The 26,761-nt window shown below is 31.2% G+C and overlaps 2 protein-coding genes across 2 annotated transcripts; both read right to left on the minus strand.

Moving 5' to 3' along the window:
- Positions 1 to 9,249: 9,249 nt before the first annotated feature.
- LOC132641771 (endochitinase EP3-like) lies at positions 9,250 to 10,882 on the minus strand. The gene is made up of 2 exons (XM_060358860.1): positions 10,433 to 10,882; positions 9,250 to 9,771 (listed from the first exon to the last, which is right to left on the minus strand). Exons 1-2 carry the CDS (start codon positions 10,857 to 10,859, stop codon positions 9,359 to 9,361), a joined length of 840 nt encoding a protein of 279 aa, XP_060214843.1. The 5' UTR covers positions 10,860 to 10,882; the 3' UTR covers positions 9,250 to 9,358.
- Positions 10,883 to 24,348: 13,466 nt separating this feature from the next.
- Positions 24,349 to 25,404, minus strand: LOC132639880 (uncharacterized). The gene is made up of 2 exons (XM_060356266.1): positions 25,072 to 25,404; positions 24,349 to 24,936 (listed from the first exon to the last, which is right to left on the minus strand). The coding sequence occupies exons 1-2, from the start codon at positions 25,402 to 25,404 to the stop codon at positions 24,349 to 24,351; spliced, it is 921 nt and encodes a 306-aa protein (XP_060212249.1).
- Positions 25,405 to 26,761: the final 1,357 nt, after the last annotated feature.

Here is a 26,761-nt window from a genome sequence, read left to right on the forward strand (position 1 = left end):
TGTCGTCGATAATGAATCTTTGAGTGATTATTTGGGATCGTCGGAAGAATATAGTTATTTGGTATCCGTTAATTTTTTCGAGATGTATGTTGAAAAGATACCCCGAGAAGAAGTCCCTCCAGTCTAGCCTACTCATGGTAACACTATTGGGGACTATAGTTCTTATGGAGTCATTTTGAGTGGTCAAGTGTCGCTGAAAAATCTAAACCAGCAATTCAATCAAGCTTACAATGAAAATTGGTAAATATGCCTTTTTTAAATATTATTGTGTGTAGTAGCATGTGTTCGTTGTATGAATTGGTAAATAACCCTTTTTCAAATCTTTATAGGAACTATTCTCAAAACTCGCCAGTGGTACCAAAGATGAATGTTGGTGAATCCTCTCAGTTCGGTGGAGTTGATCATTCTCCACACTATGACAGTGCTTATGAACAACAGTAAGTTCATCACCTTGATATTAAATCATCTATATATATATATATATATATATATATATATATATATATATATGTTCCGTGTAGGAGGAGGAATGCACTTGATAATGAAGATTTTTCAAATTATTATGAGTCACCATCAAGTGATGACGATGAAATAGCTAATAATTCAGAGGTAACTGATGATGTTGAAGTTGATATGACCAACAATATTCCTCAAAGCCAAAACCAACAAGAACCAATGCATCACCACGTGCCACCAATGATGGCGGAAAACCCAACTTCTGAAAGCCCAATTCAGTGGCATTCTAACAATATTTCTTATCTTGACAGCCTGCAAGTTCGTGATGATGCATTTGTCTTCACAAGAGAAGATGATCACAGTCGCCTAAAAACCTGGATTGAACCAAAGGATCTCAATAAAGATCCATGCTTTCTTGCAAAAGGAATGTTGTTCGCATCCAAAAAGGCATTGCAACGGGCTGTCAAAATTTATTGTTTTAAGGGCATGAGGGAGTTTAAGGTTGATTAGTTAAACACAAAGATATGGAGGCTAGTTTGTAGACGACGGTTTCAAGGTTGTGAGTGGTTGCTTTGGGGAATTGTTAAGCCTGATGGTATGTGGGCTATCACAAAATTCCGCCAAAAACACATATGGAAGACAATCGAGCAGATCATTATAATTTAGATACAAACATGATTGCTCAAGTGCTACTTAAAGACGTTGCTGAAACGGCAAGGTAACTTATCCTACCTAGTACATTATATGTCTTATATCAGTTAAAAGATCATTACTAAATGTTGTTTGTTTAAACTTGTGCAGGATCCCCATCAAAGATTGCATTAGAAATGTTCAAACCGCATATGGTAAAACTATAAGCAACAGAAAGGGATTTCTCGGGCGTAGACATGCTTTTGAGATGATATTTGGAAATTGGCATACCTCTTTTCAATCGCTGCCAAGGTATATGGCGGTTCTACAACATTTTAATGCTGGTATTGTTGTAGAAATGGTGAAGAGAAAGCTGGACTATTCGGGAATTTGAAAATAGAATCAGCGTCTTCTTCTTTCTCTTCTGATTTTTGGGAGTTTCGAGATCGGGAAGTCCGGACTTAGAATTTTTGGGTTGTTGGTGTTTGAATCTGATTCTAGGTTGTTTAATTGAGTTCGTTTGTGTTGAATTCTAGGTGAATACCGAAGAAATAACTAGTTTAAACTCGTGAAACCTCTATGAAAACACTGGTGAATAGGGTATCATAGGAGCCGATCACCTCTTTAAATAAATTATTTTGTTCTGCTGTTGATGTTTGGGCGGCTGTAGGTTGTATAATTATGGTTAAAGGAACGCAATAAAGCTAGGTATGACACTATGACAGGATTATCCATTTTTGATATGTTTATAGTCTATACACGTAGCGTGTCACCTCAAGATTATGTGAAGTGCTGAGACAAAGCTACTAAGAGTTGTAATAGCAAAGCTATTAGTAGAAAATAAAAATTAAAGCAGCAAGTTGGTAAAGCTACTATAGCTTGAAGTCAAATATTGCTGAATTGGAAAACTTTTTCTTCTTGTAGCTAGTGATTTCATTTGATAATCTTATTGCTTATTGGCAACAAAAGATGATGTGATCCTTGTTTATATTCATTTGATTTTCCCATTTCAATAATAGATCTTAATAATATTCTGGATGCATGAAGTATTAATGGAATTCTTCCTATAAATAATACAAGTCATGGACATTGAGAGGAGATTAATGAGTGATTTAAATATAATGCACTTTTTCTTTTATTCTTAGAGTTGTGGCATGTTAATTTAACAATGTGAAAGCAGTTGTGTGATGTCTGTGTAGTGTACTAGTGTGTACTCTGTCCTGCCAGTTTTGAGATTCCTTAATTATTGTATTCTTGTTTATTTTCTGCAGAATCTTGTTGGCAATCATTTTATATGATGCCTCCTAAGGGCAAAAAGCAACGTTTACCTCGTGATGTACTGAGCAACCTTCCTGAGAATGTAATCGATGACAGTTTAATGAGTTTGCCTTTACGAGATGCTGCGAGAATAAGCATCTTTTCGAAAAGGTGGAGGTATAAGTGGTGCAGACTTCCACAGTTGATGCTTGATGATACTGTTTGGGGAACTACCAAGGATGTTGTAGTTTACTGTAATGGCTTCAAACTAGTTTCTTTCCTATATGATGTATAATGAATCACGGGAAACAACCATCCAAATAGAGGCAAGATTGACGTCGTATTGTATTATAGGAATATATTCCAAATATATAGTATTTTGCATAGGTTCTTTTATTTTGGAATGACTATTAATCACTCTACTCTTTTCCATATATATATATATATATATATATATATATATATATATATATATATATACCGATTGATTGCTAATTTATTATTTACTTTCCAACTTATTTATTAAGCACATAATATTTGCTCCTTTTTAATTTTTCTGCTGATTCATTATATTATACTAGATGGCCTATGCTCGTGCTGCCCAACACTTCGGATTATAGTGTATCTATGTATATGTAGTTGTGTTTAGATAGTGATAATATATATATATATATATATATATATATATATATATATATATATATATATATATATATATATATATATATATATATACACTGCGTTCAAAATACGATTAATATAACATTGTAGTTTGTGCTCCGTATCTAAAACTTTATTATATTTATGTTTGCTACGAAAATTTCTTAATACTTTTTAAAAGAGAAGAATCGTTTAAAAGAAAACTATTTTCCTCTCTTTGAGATAAAATAATAGCAATATTTAAGCATCAGTTGATACTTTCAATTTTAATTCGATTAATTTAAAGGTGTAAAATACTTATTATTTTTTATCAAATTTTGACTTGGATAGTTCTAATTCAAATTATTAAATTAAATTGATTTTCTATTTAAACGAAGAAATGCTATTTTTTAATCTTTGGTAAATATTCTCGGTTTAGCTCATTTTACTTGTCATGTTGTCTTTTACATGGTTTTTTAAGGAAACGTGAATTAGAATTATAATTTGACTAATTTACCTTATTCATTATTTGATCTTCATTTGATATTAATTTCTTTTCACATTTATTAGAGTAAGAATGAAAATAAAAAAGTAATTAAATTGTATCTTATTTTTTAAATATATAAATTTTAAGTATATTTATTTTAGTAAACATAACAAATAAATGACATGGCGGAATAGCAAATACAACAATTAAATATTTCGAAGAAAAGTAATAATATGGGGTCCATGTTTTTTGCTTGCAATATAATTTCATTTGCTTCCACTAATGGGTTAATATGCATGTGGCAATGAACCCACTATTATTGACTTGATGGGGATACTTTGGGAATTACATGAATATTGTTTGATTTTTTAATATATGAGGTGCACGTTTTTTTTTTTTTTTTTTGACGTTGCCTTTTTTTAAAAAAAATATGGGATCCACTTTTTTTTCATGAGTTTGGAGAGGGTGGGGTCCACCTTTTTTTTTTAAGAGTGACTGACGACGAAGCATGGGTAAACCGATACTTCTATATAGTAGAAAAATAGAAATATAATAAAGTATTTCTATCTACCTTTTAGAAGAGTTTGTAATATAAAATATAAAACATCATTTTTTTACCCGTAAATAAAAAAGTGGGTGGGACGACAAAGGATTTTTTTGCCCTTAAATAAAAATGTAAGACCGAACACGGACGACGATCTTGCCTCTATAAACCGGCTCTTCTATATAGTAGTAATAGTAAAGTAATACATATAATTTTTTTATCAAATTTTGATTTGAATAATTCAAATTCAAATTATTATATTAATTTTACATGTTTAAAATGAAACAAAGTAGAAATTTGATTTTCTATTTAAATGAAGAACTTCTATTTTTTAATTTTTAGTAAATATTTTTTGTTTAACTCATTTTACTCGTTATGTTATTTTTTTACACGATTTTTTAAGGAAACGTTAATTAGAATTTCATTAATTTACGTTATTAATTATTTGATCTCCATTTAATATTATTTTTTCTTTTATGACATTAATCTCTTTTCACATTTATTAGAGTAAGGGAAAAATGAAAAAGTAACTAAATTCTATGTTATTTTAATATATAAGTATACGTATGTTGCTATACAATAATTTTATTTGCTCCCACTAATGGGTTGATAAGCATGTGGCAATGAATCCATCATTATTGATTTAATTGTTTGATTTTCTAAGCACTTTTTTTTTAACATTTTTTGTTTTTTTAATATGGGATTCACCTTTTTTTTTTTTTTAATCTTGCTTTATTTTGTTAATATGGGGTCCACTTTTTTTTCCCCGTGAGTTTGGATGTGGTGGTGTCACGCCCCGAACCATGGCCTGGGCGTAACACGACACTCGGGCCTTGCTTACATGTGTCCGAGCGAACCTCATGGCTTGCTTGTCAACATGGGCATCAAAACAATATAATCTATATGATGCAATTTAAATAAATCATGAAAATGTAATTTGCGGAATAAAGTCTTGAAATTATCTCATAGCATGAAATATCATGAAAACACAATAGTTTGCAAACATAAAAGCATAACTGACTCTGTGAACTAACATCTGTCTATGAAACCTCTAAAACATGTCTCAATACTAACTACCAGGACATGGCCCTGGACTACCATAAACTGAATACTAATGCAGACTCCATGTTGAACCCCGAGAGAAGTGGGGCTCACCAATAAGCTGATATCTGAAGTGATCCTACTACGCAGATGTATGCTCCTGAAAACCGGTATCTGCACCGTGAAGTGCAGGCCCCGGGCAAAAGGGACGTTAGTACATAGTGAATAGTACTAGTACGTAAAATCTGCTGAAATGAAGAACATGGCACAACATAGATATAGGATATGAACTGAAACTGAATGTAACTTGAACAAGAACATGAAACGTGAGTGAAGTCTTCAAACAGTAATCAATAGAAATACTTGTATATAAAACTACTTGTAACGTGGGGAATGCTATAGTATAACCGACAACATGGTCTGCTACTTGCGTCCTACCAGCAGAACACTCACAACCTTGCCAGGGTTATGAGATTTAAGTAATAATAAGCATGTAAGGATCCAAACTGCATAATGAAGGTGTTGTCTCCTTGCTGACAACCCTTATCCTACGGTGGCAACGTAGTTTTAGGCTATCTGAGCCTTCTCGGTTAACTAAGCAATTCCCAAAAACATGAACATGATATAGTTGGCTAAGAAGCCCATAATTTTTGTGAAATAACTTGTAATCATGATTTCACGAAATAACTTGTAACTTGGTTTCATGAAATATCTTGTAATATGGTTTCATGAGATAACTTGTCATAGTCTTGCAAATATGTTCTTGATTCATGATTAATAACAATAGTTCATAATTATATATATATATATATATAATTGACTTGAAAACATGCTTGTAACTTGCTACATAAAATCATAAAGTTTCATATAAACATAATGAGAATACATGAGGAAGAATTCATGATTCATGGATTAAGCTAGGGTTCCTAATAACCGTAATGGAAGATTAGAAATACAATAACGAATATAGATACAAAATTCATGTACATAAATACATAAATACGGGCTACCAATATGTTGGGTTTAATGCCCTAGGGTTTGAACTTCATGGATATCAAGAAACGGAGCATGGGGAAGAACGTAGAGATTTCCACATGTGGATGGAAGTTCTACATACCTTAATTGCTCCAAAACTTGAATTAAAAACTTGAGCTTTGAAGAAGATTTCCAAAATCTTGAATTCTTGAACCTTGAGATGGGTTTTCTTGAAAACCCTAGTTTTGGAATGATAATTTCTTGTTTAGATTACAAGGATAGGTATTAGAATCGAGTTGGAATAATTAGAGTAGGCTTACCTTGGTGTTCTTGATGATGGGAGAGGGTAGGAAGTCGTTCTAGGGCTTGAAGGAATGAAAAATAATGAATTGAACTGGTATGGACGAATATATACTGTCCTGGGAAATTATAGTTTACGTCCAGCACAGTGCTGGCCGTATTTTCAGTTTACGGGTCGTAAACTGAAATACGGGCCGTATTTTGCAATACGGACTGCACTGCGTCTCTTCAGTAAAATGGTCATAACTCTTTGTACAGATGTCTGTTTGACCCCCATAATATACCGTTCGAAAGGTATTTCAAAGCTCTACAACTTTTATCAAGGAAGTTTTCCAAAATTCCAAATACGTTTTGAAATACGGGCCGTAAACTGAAATACGGTCCGTATTTAACCATGTGACGTCAAAATGCCAAATTCCAGAATGTTCAGAAATTCTTGGTTTCAGTTTACGATTTGAAATACGGGCCGTATTTAACCATATGACATTCAACTGCCAAATTCTAGAATGCTCAGAAATCCTTGGTACCAGTTTACGACTTGGTTTACGGCCCGTAAATTGAAATACGTCCACTGTTCATGGGCGTAAACCACTATCTCACAACTGAACAGGAAATTTCCAATTCCCATATTCTTTATCTGATTTTCCAAGTCTAGGATCATGGTTAAAGCTTACGTTAAAAGTACGAGGTGTTACAGGTGGGTTCTACTTTTTTTCTGCTTTTTTTTTTAATACTGGTTGATGTTTAATATGGGTCCATGAAGAACTTCTATTTTTTAATTTTTAATAAATATTTTTTGTTTAACTCATTTTACCTGTCATGTTATTTTTTACACGATTTTTTAAGGAAACGTCAATTAGAATTAGAATTTCATTAATTTACCTTATTAATTATTTGATCTCCATTTAATAGTATTTTTTCTTTTATGACATTAATCTCTTTTCACATTTATTAGAGTAAGGAAAAAATGAAAAAGTAATTAAATTCTATCTTATTTTAATATATAAGTATTTTAAGTATGTTGTTGTACAATAATTTCATTTGCTCCCACTAATGGGTTGATACGCATGTGGCAATGAATCCATCATTATTGATTTAATTGTTTGATTTTCTAAGCACTTTTTTTTTTAACATTGTTTGTTTTTTTAATATGGGATTCATTTTTTTTTTTTAATATTGCTTGATTTTGTTAATATGGGGTCCACATATAAGTATTTTAAGTATGTTGCTGTACAATAATTTCATTTGCTCCCACTAATGGATTGATACGCATGTGGCAATGAATCCATCATTATTGATTTAAAAAAAAATATTGCTTGATTTTGTAAATATGGGGTCCACATATAAGTATTTTAAGTATGTTGTTGTATAATAATTTCATTTGCTCCCACTAATGGGTTGATACGCATGTGACAATGAATCCATCACTATTGATTTAATTGTTTGATTTTCTAAGCACTTTTTTTTTAACATTGTTTGTTTTTTTAATATGGGATTCACTTTTTTTTTTTAATATTGCTTGATTTTGTTAATATGGGGTCCATTTTTTTTTCCCGTGAGTTTGGATCTGGTGGGTTCCACTTTTTTTCTTCTCTCTATTTTTTTTAATACTGGTTGGTGTTTAATATGGAGCCCAATTTTTTTTTTAATATTAGTTGTTGTTTTTTAATATATATGGGGCCCATAATTTTTTTTTTTTAACTTGGAAGGGACGACGAAAAAGGAGCTGGTTGGACGACGAAAAAGGAGCCCAACCGGCTCTTCTAAATAGTTAGAAAATACTACGTGTCCGTTTGGATTGGCTTATGGCTCACTAAAAAAAAAGATATTTGGCAACAAATATTTATTTGTTGTCATAAATTGATTATTGTTGCAAAAAATATTTTTGGTAACAAAAATAATTATTGCATAAACTTTTCCCAACAGCTGTTATTGCAACGGCGTGCAACAACTTGTTGTCAAAAGTACTTTTTGCAACAAAATTAAATTGTTTGGCAACAAAAAAGTTCATTTGCCAACAATAAAACTAAGTTGTTGCCAAATATTAAATTTTTTGTTGTCATTTTTATACTTTCTTGTAGTGGCTTTTGGTTGTTTTGGCTTAAAACAAATGCTTAAAAATATTTTTTTATTTTATCCAAACACTACAAAAATACTTAAAAGTTATTTTGGCTTAAAGCACCTAAAATAAGTCAATCCAAACAGGCTCTACGTGAGGTGATTCCCGTGCTACGCATGTGTCCGAGAATTATTTTAGATTATTTTATAAAATCGCAATATTATAGACTGTCAATGATTAAGCATGTCAATTTTTTATAAATATATTCCTAGGGCACGATTTAAATTTAACCTACAACTGCGTGACTATGCCGAGACAGTGAGAATAATGATTTGACAATGATAGATCGACAGTGGAAGTGGTATAATAGTCAACAAAAATGCGTATATAGAAAAACAAATATTCCTCGTGTGCATCTCGATTACTCAATCCGAAAAGATTATACCTTTGTATGTTAAAAAGTACTTCCTATGTTTCAATTTATGAAAACATATTTGACTGATTATGAAATTTAAAAAAGGTTTTTTTTTTTAATTTATGGTGTTAAATGAGTTACATATATTTTGTGTGACTATAAATCATTGCATAAAGGTAAATTATTTTTAAATATAAAAAGAGCTCATTTTTTTGGCATGAAATATATAATAAGGAAATTGGTTTCCATAAATTAAAACGGATGGATTCATTAACTTTAAACTTCTTATTTTTAGTATTCTTAATGAAATGATTTATAATTAAACAAATATCTAAGTATAATTTATTTGAGGCAACAATTTTCGTAAAGAAAAAATCTTAAATATCATGTCTGGTCAAAATGCATCACATAAAGGGATGGAGGGAGTATGTTTTTTGTAACCAAAATCAAGTATAATAAAGTCTTATTCAATTTTCAAAACATATCTATGCAAGCCTGACAACCGTGTAAGTAAAATGTATATTGTTGTATTAATATGCCAACTTGTCTAGGGTCCTAACACGTGAGATTATCCCCAGTCTCGACACCAAGTTGTTGACAATACTGAGTATAATACTCAATCCTTCTAGCAACAGTCTGAGGGTTGCCACCATCACATTCAAGCTGACCGTTAATGGCTCGAATAGTTGGGCCAAAACCTTGGCCAGAAGTAATGAGAGAATGACAATTGTTCATCCAATACCACAAGGCTGTCTTGAAGGAAATAACACCATCTCTTGCCACTATGTCAGGGTCATTTAGGCCATCGAATCCAATGGCTTTTCCTGCAGGTCCGTAGTTGAAGTTCCATGATAGTTGAATGGGTCCTCGACCATAGTAATTCTTGCCTGAGACACATGGGTACTCTGTGTTGTTCTCATCACAATAGTCGCCTGAAGGACCATTTATCTCATTTATGTAGCACATGTCTGTGTGTAAAACGAAACACATAATTAGTCGTACGTTAATTAAATTAAAATAAAAAGTATGGAAAATGGTTCATAGATACCCTCCCTTCACTTTTTGGTCTAAAAATACCTCCAAGTTTAGGGTGGTCTTTAGGTATTCCGTCTATAAAAAAAGGTTAGACTAATTTGCATGAAAGTGTTATTTCGGGAGGTGAAACTCTGTATTAAAAATGATTTTGCAAATGTATAAGCCAAAAATTCAAGGAGAATGCGCGAAAAATTAAACAGTAGAGAAGCGGGTTTAAGTCATTTTGTCTCAAATTGATATTTTAACTTTAAGTCTTCCCAGACAAATGAAATTCTCCTAGGTAGGATTTAGACCTCATACTATGTAAATTTTTTTCGTATTGATGCGGCTTTGGTCTCTTCAACTAATCCGGAGTTATTTGGATTATAAGATATTGTCAGGTTGTTGGGACAAACAAGAGTTATACTGCTGGACCGGTAAAAATTATTCCGTAGTAGGCTTGAAACTCCTTAAAAGGAACGAGATATCTGCGCCTCAGCCTGAATATTTATTTATATATTTATTGTTCATTTTATATTTTCAACTATATTTTATTGTACTTTCACGAGCAAATTTTACAACAGGAATTAATGGAAAAGCAAGTAAGAAGCTTACGTCCAGTTTCATGGGTGACATGAGCAAAGAAAGCAGCAATCTCACGCTTAGAATCATCAGTAGAACCCACAGTTCCAAAATTAGGATAAGATTTAAGAGCTTCCAAGAACCTAGTCCTTGTATAAAACCCTTTTCCTTCACAGTTAGAAGCTGCTTGATCAGCTATTCCATTAAAGAATGCATCAGAGACAATATCAGAAACTGAACCTCCATTGCTTGATGGTGAAGTACTAAAACAAGGCCCTCCTTGACACCCTTGTCTACAATAATCATTTCCACTTCCACAATAACCCCATCTACTGCAACATAAATTTTCTGAACAGCCACAGTTTTGTGCCAAGATTAATCTTGGAACATCAATTACTATAGCTAATGCAAAAAGAAAAAAGAAATATGAGTAATGTTTTCTTGATGAAGAGAAGTTCATCTTTGTATGAATCAGTTGACAAGTGTGGAGGAAAGTCTAATAAGGCAAAGATATTTATAGGTGAGAAATTATTAGTAATTAATTATAGGCAAGCCACTATTGTTGAAATGTTCAAAATTATATTGGCCAAACTTTTTTTTATGGGCTGACTTCTGACTTTTTTGAGTCAAAAGGTCATTAATGTTAAGGATAGCTTTTTCTTTAAACTAGACGGCCTATGCCTGCGGCCAAACACTTTAAATTATAGTGCATTTATGTGTATGTAATTATTTTTGAATAGTGATAATATATATATATATATATATATATATATATATATATATATATATATATATATATATATATATATTATGTTCAAAACACGATTAATATAACATTGTAGTTTGTACTCGGTATCTAAAAATTTATTATATTTTGCTATGAACACAAAATCGGCAAATTTATTAATATTTTTTAAAAGAGAAGACTTGTTTAAAAGGAAACTATTTTCTTCTCTTTGAGATAAAACAATAGCAATATTTAAGCATCAGTTGATACTTTCAATTTTAATTCGATTAATTTAAAGGTGTAAAATACTTATTATTGTTTATCAAATTTTGATTTGGACAATTCTAATTCAAATTATTAAATTAATTTTACATGTTTAAAACGAAACAAAGTAGAATTGATTTTTTATTTAAACGAAAAATACTATTTTTTAATTTTTAGTAAATATTCTCGGTTTAGCTCATTTTACTTGTCATGTTGTCTTTTGCATGGTTTTTAAGAAAACGTCGATTAGAGTTATAATTTGACTAATTTACCTTATTCATTATTTTATCTGCATTTGATATATTTTTTTTACGACATTAATTTCTTTTCACATTTATTAGAGTAAGAATAAAAATAAAAAAGTAATTAAATTCTATCTTATTTTAAAATATAAATTTTTTAAGTATATTTATTTTAGTAAACATAACAAATAAATGACATGGCAGAATAGCAAATACAACAGTTTAATATCTAGATTAGATCTCAGGCTAATATAAAAAAAAATTGTATGGTTTGATTACTTAACCTTTTGAAGAAAAGCAATTTGATGGATTGACACGCACGTGGTAATGAATTCATCATTATTGACTTAATGAGATACATTGGAAATTACATGAATATTGTTTGATTTTTTAATAGGGGGTGCACTTTTTTTTTTGGACATTATTAATTTGCACTATTTTTATGCATATATATATATATATATATATACTATGTTCAAAACACGATTAATATAACATTACAGTTTGTACTCCGTATCTAAAACTTTATTATATTAGTGTTTACTACGAATACAAAGTCTACACTTTTTTTTTTACATTATTTTTTTTAATATGGTGTTCACTTTTTTTTTTTATATATTACTTGATTTTGTTAATATGGGGTCCACTTTTTTTTATCGTGAGTTTGGAGATGGTGGGATCCACTTTTTTTTTTTTTTTTATATATTGCTTGATGTCATTTAGTATGGGGTGCACTTTTTTTTTTTGACATTATTAGTTTGTATTATTTTTATGCATATAATATATATACATATACTATGTTCAAAACACGATTACTATAACATTGTAGTTGTGCTCCGTATCTAAAACTTTATTACATTAGTATTTGACACGAATATAAAGTCTGCACTTTTTTTTTTAACATTATATTTTTTTTTAATATGGGGTTCACTTTTTCTTTTTTTTATATTGCTTGATTTTGATAATATGGGGTCCACTTTTTTTTTCCCATGAGTTTGGAGATGGTGAGTTCCATTTTTTTCCCTTTTTTTTATTACTCGGTTTATTTAGTATGGGGCCCACCCCCCCCCCCCCCTCTTTTTTTTAAGGGACAACGGACGACGAAGCATGAGTCTAAACCCATGCTTTATATAGTTTCTTTTTTATTTTATTTTATATTGCTTGGTGTTGTTTAGTATGGGGCCCACCCTTTTGGACATTATTAGTTTGCACTATTTTTATGCATATAATATATATATATATATATATATATATATATATATACTATGTTCAAAACACGATTAATATAACATTATAGTTCGTGCTCCGTATCTAAAACTTTATTATATTAGTGATTGCTATGAATACAAAGTCTGCACTCTTTTTTTTTCACATTGTTTGTTTTTTTAATATGGGATTCACTTTTTTTTTATATTGCTTGATTTTGTTAATATGGAGTCCACCTTTTTTTTCCCAGAGTTTGGAGACGGCGGGTTCCACTTTATTTACTTCTTTTTTAAAAAAAAAATATTGGTTGGTGTTTTTTTTTATTTTTTAATATTGGTTGGTGTTTAATATGGGGACCACACTTTTTTTTTAAATGCTTAATTGGTTGGTGTTTTTTTGAATTTTTTAATATTGGTTGGTGTTTAATATGGGGACCATACTTTTTTTTTAAAGTATTTTAAGTATGTTGTTGTACAATAATTTCATTTGCTCTCACTAATGGGTTGATACGCATGTGGCAATAAATTCATCATTATTGATTTAATTGTTTGATTTTCTAAGCACTTGTGTATTTTAAGTATGTTGTTGTACAATAATTTCATTTGCTCCCTCTAATGGGTTGATACGCATGTGGCAATGAATCCATCAGGCTATATGGGCCCACAATTTTTTTTTTCAAAAATTGGAAAACGGATATATATATATATATAAGTATTTTAAGTATGTTGTTGTACAATAATTGCATTTGCTCCCACTAATAGGTTGATACGCATGTGGCAATAAATCCATCATTATTGATTTAATTGTTTGATTTTCTAAGCATTTTTGTATTTTAAGTATGTTGCTGTACAATAATTTCATTTGCTCCCTCTAATGGGTTGATACGCATGTGGCAATGAATCCATCATTATTGATTTAATTGTTTTATTTTCTAAGCACTTTTTTTTTAACATTCTTTGTTTTTTTAATATGGGATTCACTTTTTTTTTTTAATATTGCTTGATTTTGTTAATATGGGATCCACTTTTTTTTCTCGTGAGTTTGGATGTGGTGGGTTCCACTTTTTTTCTTCTTTTTTTTTTATTACTGATTGGTGTTTAATATGGAGCCCACAATTTTCTTTTTAAATATTAGTAGTTGTTTAAAATATGTGGGCCACAATTTATTTATTTTAAATATTAGTAGTTGTTTTTAAATATTAGTAGTTGTTTAAAATATGTGGGCTCACAATTGTTTTTTTAAAATATTAGTAGTTGTTTAATATGTGGGCCCACAATTTTTTTTGGGCCCACAAACGGACGACGAAAAAGTGCTTTTTACCTACCTTTCTATATATAATAGATGGCCTATGCCCGTGCTGCGCACGGGCCCAACACTTCGGATTATAGTGTATCTATGTATACGTAGTTGTGTTTAAATAATAATAATATACGATTAATATAACATTATAGTTTGTGCTCCGTATCTAAAACTTTATTTTATTCGTGTTGGTACGAAAATGTATTAATACTTTTTAAAAGAGAAGATTTGTTTAAAAGAAAACTATTTTCCTCTCTTTGAGATAAAATAATAGCAATATTTAAGCATCAGTTGATATTTTTAATTTTAATTCGATTAATTTAAAAGTGTAAAATACTTATTATTTTTTATCAAATTTTGATTTGGATAATTCTAATTCACATTATTAAATTAATTTTACATGTTTGAAACGAAACAAAGTAGAAATTAATTTTCTATTTAAACGAAGAAATGCTATTTTTTACTTTTTAGTAAATATTTTCGGTTTAACTCATTTTACTTGTCATGTTGTGTTTTGCATGGTTTTTTAAGGAAACGTGAATTAGAATTATAATTTGACTAATTTATCTTATTCATTATTTGATCGTTATTTGATATTAATCTCTTTTCACATTTATTGGAGTAAGAATAAAAATAAAAAAGTAATTAAATTGTATCTTGTTTTTTAAATATATATATTTTAAGTATATTTATTTTAGTAAACATAATAAATAAATGACATGGCGGAATAGCAATAAAAAAGTAGGACCGAACACGGACGACGATCTTACCTCTGTAAACCGGCTCTTCTATATAGTAGTAATAGTAAAGTAATACATATAATTTGTTTTATCAAATTTTGATTTAGATAATTCTAATTCAAATTATTATATTAATTTTACATGTTTAAGATGAAACGAAGTAGAAATTTGATTTTCTATTTAAATGAAGAACTTCTATTTTTTAATTTTTAGTAAATATTTTTTTGTTTAACTCATTTTACTTGTCATGGTTTTTTTTACACGGTTTTTTAAGGAAACGTCAATTATAATTATAATTTCACTAATCTACCTTATTAATTATTTGATCTCCATTTAATATTATTTTTTCTTTTATGACATTAATCTCTTTTCACATTTATTAGAGTAAGGAAAAAATGAAAAAGTAATTAAATTCTATCTTATTTTAATATATAAGTATTTTAAGTATGTTGCTATACAATAATTTCATTTGCTCCCACTAATGGGTTGATACGCATATGGCAATGAATCCATCATTATTGATTTAATTGTTTGATTTTCTAAGCACTTTTTTTTTAACATTGTTTGTTTTTTTAATATGGGATTCTTTTTTTTTTTAATATTGCTTGATTTTATTAATATAGGGTCCACTTTTTTTCCCGTGAGTTTGAATGTGGTGGTTTCCACTTTTTTCTTCCCCCTTTTTTTTAATACTGGTTGGTGTTTAATATGGGGCCATGAAGAACTTCTATTTTTTAATTTTTAGTAAATATTTTTTGTTTAACTCATTTTACTTGTCATGTTATTTTTTACACGGTTTTTTAAGGAAACGTCAATTAGAATTAGAATTTCACTAATTTAACTTATTAATTATTTGATCTCCATTTAATATTATTTTTTCTTTTATGACATTAATCTCTTTTCACATTTATTAGAGTAAGGAAAAAATGAAAAAGTAATTAAATTCTATATTATTTTAATATATAAGTATTTTAAGTATGTTGGTGTACAATAATTTCATTTGCTCCCACTAATGGGTTGATACACATGTGGCAATGAGTCCATCATTATTGATTTAATTGTTTGATTTTCTAAGCATTTGTTTTTTAACATTGTTTGTTTTATTAATATGGGATTCACTTTTTTTTGTTAATATTGCTTGATTCTGTTAATATGGGGTTCACTTTTTTTTTCCCGTAAGTTTGGATGTGGTGAGTTCCAATTTGTTTTCTTCCTTTTTTTTATTGCTCGGTGTTATTTAGTATGGGGCCCACCCTTTTTTTTTTAAGGGACAACGGACGATGAAGCATGGGTGTAAACCCATGCTTTATATTGTTTCTTCTTTTTATTTTTATTTTTATTTTTTATGTTGCTTGGTGTTGTTTAGTATGGGGCCCACCCTTTTGGACATTATTAGTTTGCACTATTTTTATGTATATATATATATATATATATACTATGTTCAAAACATGATTGATATAACATTGTAATTTGTGCTCCGTATCTAAAACTTTATTATATTAGTGTTTGCTAAGAATACAAAGTCTGCATTTTTTTTTGACATTGTTTATTTTTTTAATATGGGATTCACTTTGTTTTATATATATATTGCTTGATTTTGTCAATATGCGAAACTATGTTCAAAACACGATTAATATTACATTGTAGTTTGTGCTCCGTATTTAAAAATTTATTATATTAGTGTTTGCTACGAATACGCATGGTGTTTAATATGGGGCCCACAATTTTTTTTTTTAACATTGTTTATTTTTTTAATATGAGATTCACTTTTTTTTTAATATTGCTTAATTTTGTTAATATGGGGTCCACTTTTTTTTTCCCGTGAGTTTGGATGTGGTGGGTTCTAGTTTTTTTTTTTTTTTAATACTGGTTGGTGTTTAATATGGGACCCACAATTTTTTTTAATATTAATTGTTGTTTAATATATATGGGGCCCACAATTTATTTATTTTTACATTTTTTTTTTAATTATGGGCCTGTTTAATATGAGGTCCAAAATATTTTTTTTCATGGGAGGGCCCCACAACGGACGACGAAAAGCACCCAACCGGTGCTTCTAATATAGTAGTAAAGTAGTAATAATATGTTCCTCGTTCATTTCATGTTGAAGTGATTACTAAAGAATCGATCTCATCTCTTGTGAGATCGATTGCCCTGGCTTTAAAATTTTATCACCTATTTAGTACTGTTATTAGCATTTTTTGAAGAAAATATTTTGTAAATCCAATATATCTTCTAAACCAATATGCCAAATGGGAAGTACAAATTTCTTACCAAATCTGCATCAATTAAATTCAATTTCTCGGACTTCATAAGTAGCAAAAGTTTCGCCATAATGGTTGGAATCAAAGTAATGAACTTACAAATGTGAATCTCCCCAGATGGTGGAATAAAATTAATAAACTTAAAAATGTGTAAACTACTGTTTGGTTATTATTAATTTGAGATATAGATAATTTATTTACTTAATTTATTTTTTAAAATTAATTTAAGGTATAAAAACCCTCGTCCTAATTATATTCTTTTCCTCTACTATAATATTCTAGTTAGTTTTTCCATTAACTGATTTATCTATAATTCAAGATTTGTCTTAATTCCCAGGACATTCAATTTATTTACCTAAATATTAAAAAATAGAGAACATTTCCCACAACCTTTTTCCCGTCCTCTGTGAATTCCTCATTCCAAAAATTCGAAAACCCAACACATTTAAACAACCTTTTTCCCGCACTCGTTTGAATTCTTCAATCCATTTTTTTTTTCAAAGTGGAAACGATTAACCGCGCTATGAAAATTCCTCGACCCCGATTTTATCACTTTTTTTTATTTTGAAAAAATACAAGGAACGAGCTTAAACACATCACCGTAAACTTGCAGATTTGATCATTTTACTTTACATCTCCTCTCTTTTGAGGCCCCCAAAACTTTTACCAATGAATTCCATGGTTTAAGTTTCTCTTACATAATATTGAAAATTGTAAAAAGAAGTACAAAAAAAATTTAAAAAAAAAAAAAAAAATATATATATATATATATATATATATATATATATATATATATATATATATATATATATATATATATAAAGAAAGAAAAAACACTATCTGTGTTTTAAGAGCAATATTTTAAAACTTTGAACTAAACTACTCAAATATTCATATTAGTAAATAAAATTTTTACAATAACATCCTAGGTAATGTCTTTAAAACACATGGCTAATATCTTATTGACTTGAATTGATCCTCATTAATATAGATACTAATGTTACTATATGAAGTAAAAGACAACAAATATGAAAAATAAAAAAGACAATACTAATTTTTTTGTATATGGACTATACTTAAGGCCTCATATTTTATATATGTATATTTAAATAACCATGGGGCTTACGCCCTGTGTCTCGGGGCTTACGCCTCGCTGAGTCAAATGTGAAGCGCCCCGCCTTACACCCTCGACTTTTAAAACACTGTTGTCAACTTATTAAATATAAAAAGAGGCAGACATAATCAAAATAAGAAAATTTTTAACAACAATTGAGAAATTAAGGGGAAAAATAAGAGGAAAAGAAAAAAAATGGAGACTCACTAAGGAGAATCGCAGTTAGGGTCGCAGTATCCTTTGTAAAATATACAAACCATAAAAACTAACTACATTGAGTAACCAAAAATCATGTTGAGCCCCGTGCATTACACAGGCATAGTTTGTCGGCCCATTAAAGATATAGGAATTATTTCAATCACACATCATCTGAAGCATCCATGTTATCAGGTGCATCCACAATTCGACCGCGAAAACCATTCAACCAAATTCTTCCTGAACCAACCACTGCTGGAAGAGATGCCATTCCAGAACTCAACAATTTCCACTTTGCAACAAAATTATTCCAGCCTTCACTAGTAGATCCAGTAAATGCAGGCCTCATACTCTCACAGAAATTCAAAACCTGGTCCGTAAACGACATAAAATTCTTAATCATGTCCTCAAACAGAAAAGGCCTTCTACTAGTGATTTTCTCAAGCAGAAGACCATTAGAGAATATGGATCATGTGGAAAACGTATAAATGATTTGCTAAGGTATACCTTAGCAAATCATTTATACGTTTTCCACATGATCCATATTCTCTAATGGTCTTCTGCTCAATTAAATTGTAGTTGATCCAATCAAATAAGCTAGCATTTTATTCGTAACAAATTAAAGGGGAGAAAATGGCAATTGGAATTTAAAAAGATTTGGTAGATAACTTTGTCTTTCTATTTATCATTTTTTGTTTTAACTTTTGTGCTTTCTTCTCAATGCTTCATAAACACGATGAGTCTAGATAACAAAAATTCCAGAGGGCAGCGAAATATCAAAAGGTTGTATGTAGGGAGGTAACTAGAATCATGAAAAGTAGATGTTATGTTTCTGTAATTCCTGTTATACCCTATTTTAACCTAAGTCAAAATAGTTTACAACATTCCGGTAATTCCGGGGTTAATTAAAGTTGGGAGTCGCCACCTAATTATTTACGGTGAATTAGAGCACCTAAAGTTTATTAAAGTAACTATCTAGAGTTGATTTTATTAAAGTCTACGAAACCAAAAAGATTCTAGGTACGGGTTCAACTAACCAAGAGAGAAGGTATTAGGCATCCTCTAAATTCCATTAATAATGGTTAATCCGACCAGACTTATGATTAATTAGGCTAAGATGTAAATATAATATTTTGAATGTTTGGGAAATAGCTTATAAATATTGCTAAAGTTTTAAAGGAAAATGTAATAATGTTATTAAAAATAAGACCTGTAAAATATAATAATTTGTATGAAAAAAGATTTTAAGTATTATTGAAAGCGAATTTGAAAAGGTAAAGGTTTTCATATAGGCAGTAAGTTTAGCGAAGTTGAAACTTTGGATAAAATTGTGTTAATATAACAATGCAAACAAAATCTAACTTCATTTTTTATAAATATGATACAAAGGACATGAGTTTTCTTTTTATTAACTCTATTTAATTATATTCGGTTAAAAGTATGCATAGTTGGATAAATCATAAAAATAATGTTTATAAAGTATACTTGAATTAATATTTACATATTAGTGACGTTTTGAAATTTTTAAGATAGTAAAGTAAAGCATGATTCCTTTGACTCAAAATATATAGTCATGCCGTTTTGAAAATCAATTATTCTAAGAAAGATAAATATTAGGAGTATTATAAATAACTTAATATAAAGAGAAGAAAAAAAATGAAATTTATGAAATTAATTATTGGTTTCTATTTTAGACTAACCACCCATTATACTAACATTAACCTACTAATTCTACTAAGGTTCATTCTAGCTAAGAAAACTAAAACAAAGTAAAATGTTAGTTGTGTTGTAAATTAAGCTAAAAGAGTAACATAGTAAAGGATGAAAACAATAGAAATAGAGGGACAAGAGAGGAGAGATTTCTTATTCATCCAAAAATGTGTTCAAGTCCATTCCATATGAAAACTTATGCCTCTATTTATAGTGCTACATATGCATTCAATATATGAGATAATGGAAGAACCATTAAGATGGTGGAAGATCCATTAAGATGGTGGAAGATAATGGAAGAGGCATTATATTTGTGTAATGGACATCCATACTCTATATTTCATAACACTCCCCCTTGGATGTCCATATATGTGCCTCGTTACTCATTATTTGCTGCCTCGTTAAAAACCTTGTCAGAAAAACCCAATGGGATAAAATCTTGAACAAGGAAAAAAGAGTGCAGCACGTATTTTCTCCCCCTGATGAAAAGATCACTTTAATTCTCGAAGACGACGCATTCCAATCTTGTATATAAGCTTCTCAAATGTCGAGGTTGGTAATGCTTTAGTGAACAAATCCGCCAAATTATCGATCGAGCGAATTTGTTGAACATCTATCTCACCTTTCTTTTCAAGATCATGAGTAAAAAAGAACTTTGGTGAAATATGTTTTGTTCTATCTCCTTTAATGTATCCTCCCTTCAGTTGAGCAATACATGCAGCATTATCTTCGTACAATATAGTTGGAATATCCCTTTTCAAAAGAAAACCACACATTTCCTGAATATGTTGAGTCATTGATCTCAACCAAACACACTCCCGACTAGCTTCATGAATGGCTATTATCTCCGCATGATTTGAAGAAGTGGCAGCTATTGTTTGTTTCATTGAACGCCATAATATAGCTGTACCTCCATATGTAAATAAATAGCCTGTTTGAGATCGGGCTTTATGTGGGTCAGATAAATATCCTGCGTCTGCATAACCGATCATATCTGACTTGGATTCATAAGAATAAAATAATCCCAGATCAATTGTTCCTTGAAGATATCTGAATATATGTTTAACACCATTCCAATGTCGTTTTGTTGGAGAGGAGCTGAATCTTGCCAATAAACTTACTGCAAAATTTATATCTGGTCGGGTATTATTGGATACATCAATGCCCCAATTGCACTGAGATATGGAGTTTCATCACCAATGAACTCTTCATCATTATCCTTAGGTCGAAATGGATCTTTATTTATGTCAAGCGATCTCACAACCATCGGGGTACTCAACGGATGTGATTTATCCATGTAAAAATGCTTTAAAACTTTTTCAGTGTATGTTGATTGATGGACAAATATTCCATTTGTCAAATGCTCAATTTGTAGGCCAAAACAAAATTTTGTCTTACCTAGATCTTTCATTTCAAATTCTTTATTCAAACACTCTATAGCTTTTGAAAGCTCTTTAGGAGTGTCAATGATGTTCAAGTCATCAACATACACAGCTATTATGACAAATTCAGACCCATACCTTCTTATAAAAACACAAGGACAGATAGGATCATTTTTATATCCTTCCTTTAGCAAATATTCACTAAGACGATTGTACCACATCCGCCCTGATTGTTTCAATCCATATAAAGATTTCTGAAGTTTTATTGAACAGGTTTCCTGCGAACTTTTGTATGCTTCGGGCACTTTGAATCCTTCAGGGATTTTCATAAGAATATCTTGGTCCAATGAGCCATATAAATAGGCTGTGATAACATCCATCAGTTGCATATCAAGCTTTTCACGAACTGCCAGATTTATTAGATACCTGAAGGTAATTTCATCCACCACAGGAGAATATGTCTCCACATAATCAATGTCGGGCCTTTGCGAAAATCCTTGTGCCACAAGTCGTGCTTTATATCTTACGACTTCACCTTTCTCATTTCGTTTTCGCACAAACACCCATTTGTACCCCACTGGCTTGACGTCTTCAGGTGTTCGGACTATTGGTCCGAAAACTTCACGTTTTTCAAGTGAAGTCAATTCTGCTTGAATTGCGTCCTTACATTTTGGCCAATCATTTGTCTGTCTACATTCATCAACAGATTTTGGCTCAAGATCCTCATCTTGTTGCATTATCTCAACAGCAACATTATATGCAAAAGTATTGTCGACCACAATATCATTTCGGTTCCACCTTTTCCCCGTCGAGACATAACTTATCTAGATCTCTTCAGTATCATTATTTTGAAGTATCTGGACCTTCTCTGTGGGCTTATCATTTATTATGTCTCGGGCCTCTTCTTGAGCAATTTCCCTCACATGATGATCATCTTGATCATTTATTTCTTTTTTTTTCGAGGATTTTTATCGTTGGAACCGATTGGTCTACCACGTTTCAGACGTGGCCTGGACTCATTTGCATTAACCGTTTGTCCTACCGGGACATCAACTCGAACTGGAGTATTTGCAGCTGGAATATGAGATTTAGTAACTCTTGGAAGATTAGTAAATGCATCTGGCAGTTGATTTGCGACATTTTGCAAATAAATCATCTTTTGAACCTCTTGCTCACATTGATTTGTTCGAGGATCTAAATGAGATAGTGATAATGCATTCCAATATATCTCCTTTTCCAACTGCTTATGTTCTCCCCCTAATGTTGGGTATACTGATTCATCAAAATGACAATCAGCAAATCTTGCTATAAATAAATCTCCAGTCATCGGTTCTAAATATTTTAAAATTGAAGGAGATTCATACCCAATATATATCCCCAACCTTCTTTGGGGACCCATCTTTGTGCGTTGTGGTGGAGCAATTGGAACATATACCGCACATCCAAAAATTCGAAGATGGGAAATATTTGGCTCCTAACCAAAAGCCAATTGTAATGGGGAGAATTCATGATAACTGGTTGGCCATATACGCACAAGTGCTGCTGCATGCAAAATAGCATGTCCCCATACCGAAACAGGAAGTTTTGTCCTCATTAGCAATGGTCTAGCTATCAATTGTAGGCGTTTAATCATTGATTCTGCCAGACCATTTTGAGTATAAACATGAGCAACCGAATGTTCAACTGTTATTCCCGTGGTCGTACAATAATCATTAAAGGCCTGAGATGTAAACTCACCAGCATTATCAAGACGAATTTTCTTTATCGCATTATCTGGAAATTGTGCTCTTAACCTTATTATTTGAGCCAACAATCTCGCAAAAGCCATATTGCGAGTTGATAATAAGCATACATGTGACCATCTTGTAGATGCATCAATCAAGACCATATAATATTTAAATGGTCCACATGAAGGGTGAATTGGCTCACATATATCACCATGTATACGTTCCAGAAATGCGGGGGATTCAATCCCAACCTTAGTTGCTGATGGTTTAATAATCAATTTTCCTTGAGAACAAGCAGCACAAGAGAATTCCTTAAATTGAATAATCTTTTGGTTCTTCAAAGTATGCTCATGTGAATTATTAATTATTTTGCGCATCATACTAGAACCGGGATGGCCCAACCAGTCATGCCAAATGATAAAATCATTAGAATCATTAAACCTTTTATTTACTACAACATGTGTTTCAACCGCACCAATACTTGTATGGTACAACCCGGAAGAAAGTGCGGGTAATTTTTCATGCATAAACTTTTCCCCAGCTTTCATTGTAATAATATAAAGGTACTCAACCTTTCCTTCATTGGCAGTCTCAACATGATAGCCATTTTGGCGAATAACCTTGAAACTTAATAAGTTTCTTCGAGACTTGCTGCAATATAGTGCATTACTAATGGTCAATATTTTTCCTCCAGGTAGTAATAAGGTCGCTTTTCCAGAGCCTTCAATTAATTTTGAACTACCAGATATTGTATTAACACAAGCCTTTTTCATAACCAAATGAGAGAAATATTTCTTTTCTCTTAATATAGTGTGAGTTGTAGCACTATCCAAAAGGCACATATCTCTATTACTCATCTTGGATCCAATTAAAGACTGGGAATTTTATTTATCTTCATAAAACAAAAATACATCGTAAGAAATACGGAAACTAACAATATAAAACTTAATTACTAATCCAGAAGATAAAACAACATAGAGAACTTAAGTACTTCTCGAAAATAAAACAACATAAGGACAACTTAAAACACATAAATAAAAATAAGAACATAACGCATTCCCCAGTGAAACGATCAAATCTCAATTTTGATCTCCAAAGAAGTCTTCAACTTCCAAATGAGTAATATCATCAAACCCATCAAAATCATCATCTTTCAAAGCCAAATTAGCTTCAACATTATCATTATATTTTCGTGAAGGCCCTGCCTCATTGTTATTTTTAAAAGTCATGTGTGACTCCACCCGGGCATTAGCAGAAGAGGCACCACCTCTATTTGCCTTTCTTTTGAAGGAATTTTGATAAAGCCTGACAAAATGTTCAGGCGTCCGGCATTCATTTTTCCAGTGACCTTTCAAACCACAACGATGACAGTTGTTCCTTGAAGGATTGCCTTGATAACCCATATTGTTCTCCCTTTTATGGTGACCACCATAACGACGATTATTATATCGTCCCCTGCCCCTGCCACGCCCACGCTCATTATTATGGCCCCGATTATTTTGTCTTCTTTCAGTTGGGCCATGTGTTGCTACCACATTCGCTTCCGGGAATGGAGCAGTTCCAGTGGGACGGGCTTCATGATTTTTCAATAAAAGGGTATTGTGCTGCTCAGCTACAAGAAGACATGATATCAAATCAGCATGCTTTTTAAAACCCCTTTCACGGTACTATTGTTGTAATACCAAATTGGAGGCATGAAAAGTCGTAAGAGTCTTTTCCAACATATCATCGTCAGTTATATTATCCCCACATAATTTCAATTGGGACGTAATTCTATAAACAGCAGAGTTATAATCACATACAGTTTTAAAATCTTGTAACCGTAAGTGAATCCACTCATAACGAGCCCTGGGCAATACCGTTACCTTAATGTAGTCATACCTTTCCTTCAAACCAGTCCACAATTCAAGTGGATCTTTCACTGTCAGGTATTCAACTTTCAATCCTTCATCCAGATGATAACGAAGGAAAATCATTGCCTTCGCTTTGTCTTGACTCGATGTTGTATTATTTTGAGTAATCGTGGCACCAAGACCTTTGGCGTCTAGGTGCATTTCAGCATCGAGTACCCATGATAGGTAATTATTTCCGGAGATATCAAGTGCCACAAACTCAAGCTTTGACAAATTCGACATGATGATCAAAACTATCATAAAAATATTTGAGTTAGAAATAAAATAACATAATCTCAAAATAGTATTTTTATTTCCACGAACCAATAACCCTTTTTCTTCCACAAACAGTATGCACAACCAAAAGTAAAAATTACTCGTACAGTTAATATATCATGTGTGTTTTAATCCTCATAATCATTTTGCAATGTCTGCTGAAAAACATTGAAGCTTAGATATTCTCGATGCACAAACATCTTCTGTCCTATCTAAATAAATTAGGTGGGCTAAGTTTAGACGGGCTAATCCTTTCATTCGATTTTTTTTATATCGAAATGACTTCTTACTGCTTATTATTTGTCATGTGATATATGTAAAGCTAGTTATGTCCCTTGATGTCATCTTATAGTGATGTTGCAATTATCAGTTTTAAAATTGTCATGGTGAAGTGCTGGCAAGCCCGTGCTATGATATGTTGTCCATTCTGCATTCTCTATTAGTTTTTCTGTCTACTTTGACATTTCTTCTTGGCGTGGTTTATCTATATCATCGAGTACGGCTGTTGTTTTTAGATGTTCTAGTCACTGTTAATTTTCTTAGCTCAGTCTTGTCTATGTCACACAAAGATCACAAGCCACAAACCAAGCCACAAACCAAATGTAAGTATGTTTAAAACAAATAAATCTGCCACTAAATATTTATCGAATCTTAACAGATAAATAAGACTTCACCTGGAAGAAAATTGAACTCGAACTAACGATGCAAATAGAATTAGAGAACTTCGTGCTGATAACGTGTTGTAAATTAAGCTAAAAGAGTAACATAGTAAAGGATGAAAACAATAGAAATAGAGGGACAAGAGAGGAGAGATTTCTTATTCATCCAAAAATGTGTTCAAGTCCATTCCATATGAAAACTTATGTCTCTATTTATAGTGCTACATATGCATTCAATATATGAGATAATGGAAGAACCATTAAGATGGTGGAAGATAATGGAAGAACCATTAAGATGGTGAAAGATCCATTAAGATGGTGGAAGATAATGGAAGAGGCATTATATTTGTGTAGTGGACATCCATACTCTATATTTCATAACAAGTTGCACAATACAAGTTAGACACACAAAATAAAATAAGAGAGGGGCAAATATAATTAATGGGTTCAACCCATTTTGGAACTGCTGCTGCGTGTCACTGTTGGGCTTTGGCCCAGTTTCGTCCCTTTTTTTTTTTTTGCTGCGGTAGAGATTGACTCGAGAGATGCGTCGGGCTTTAGCCCAACACCGGTTGCGGAAAACGGTGAATCCCCTCAGACTCATATGCGATGTTCATGCATAAAAACAAAAGAAGAGGAAAGAATTAGTGTATGATGAGTAGGTA

This window comes from Lycium barbarum, chromosome 5 (assembly GCF_019175385.1).
Source record: "Lycium barbarum isolate Lr01 chromosome 5, ASM1917538v2, whole genome shotgun sequence".
NCBI lineage: Eukaryota > Viridiplantae > Streptophyta > Magnoliopsida > Solanales > Solanaceae > Lycium > Lycium barbarum.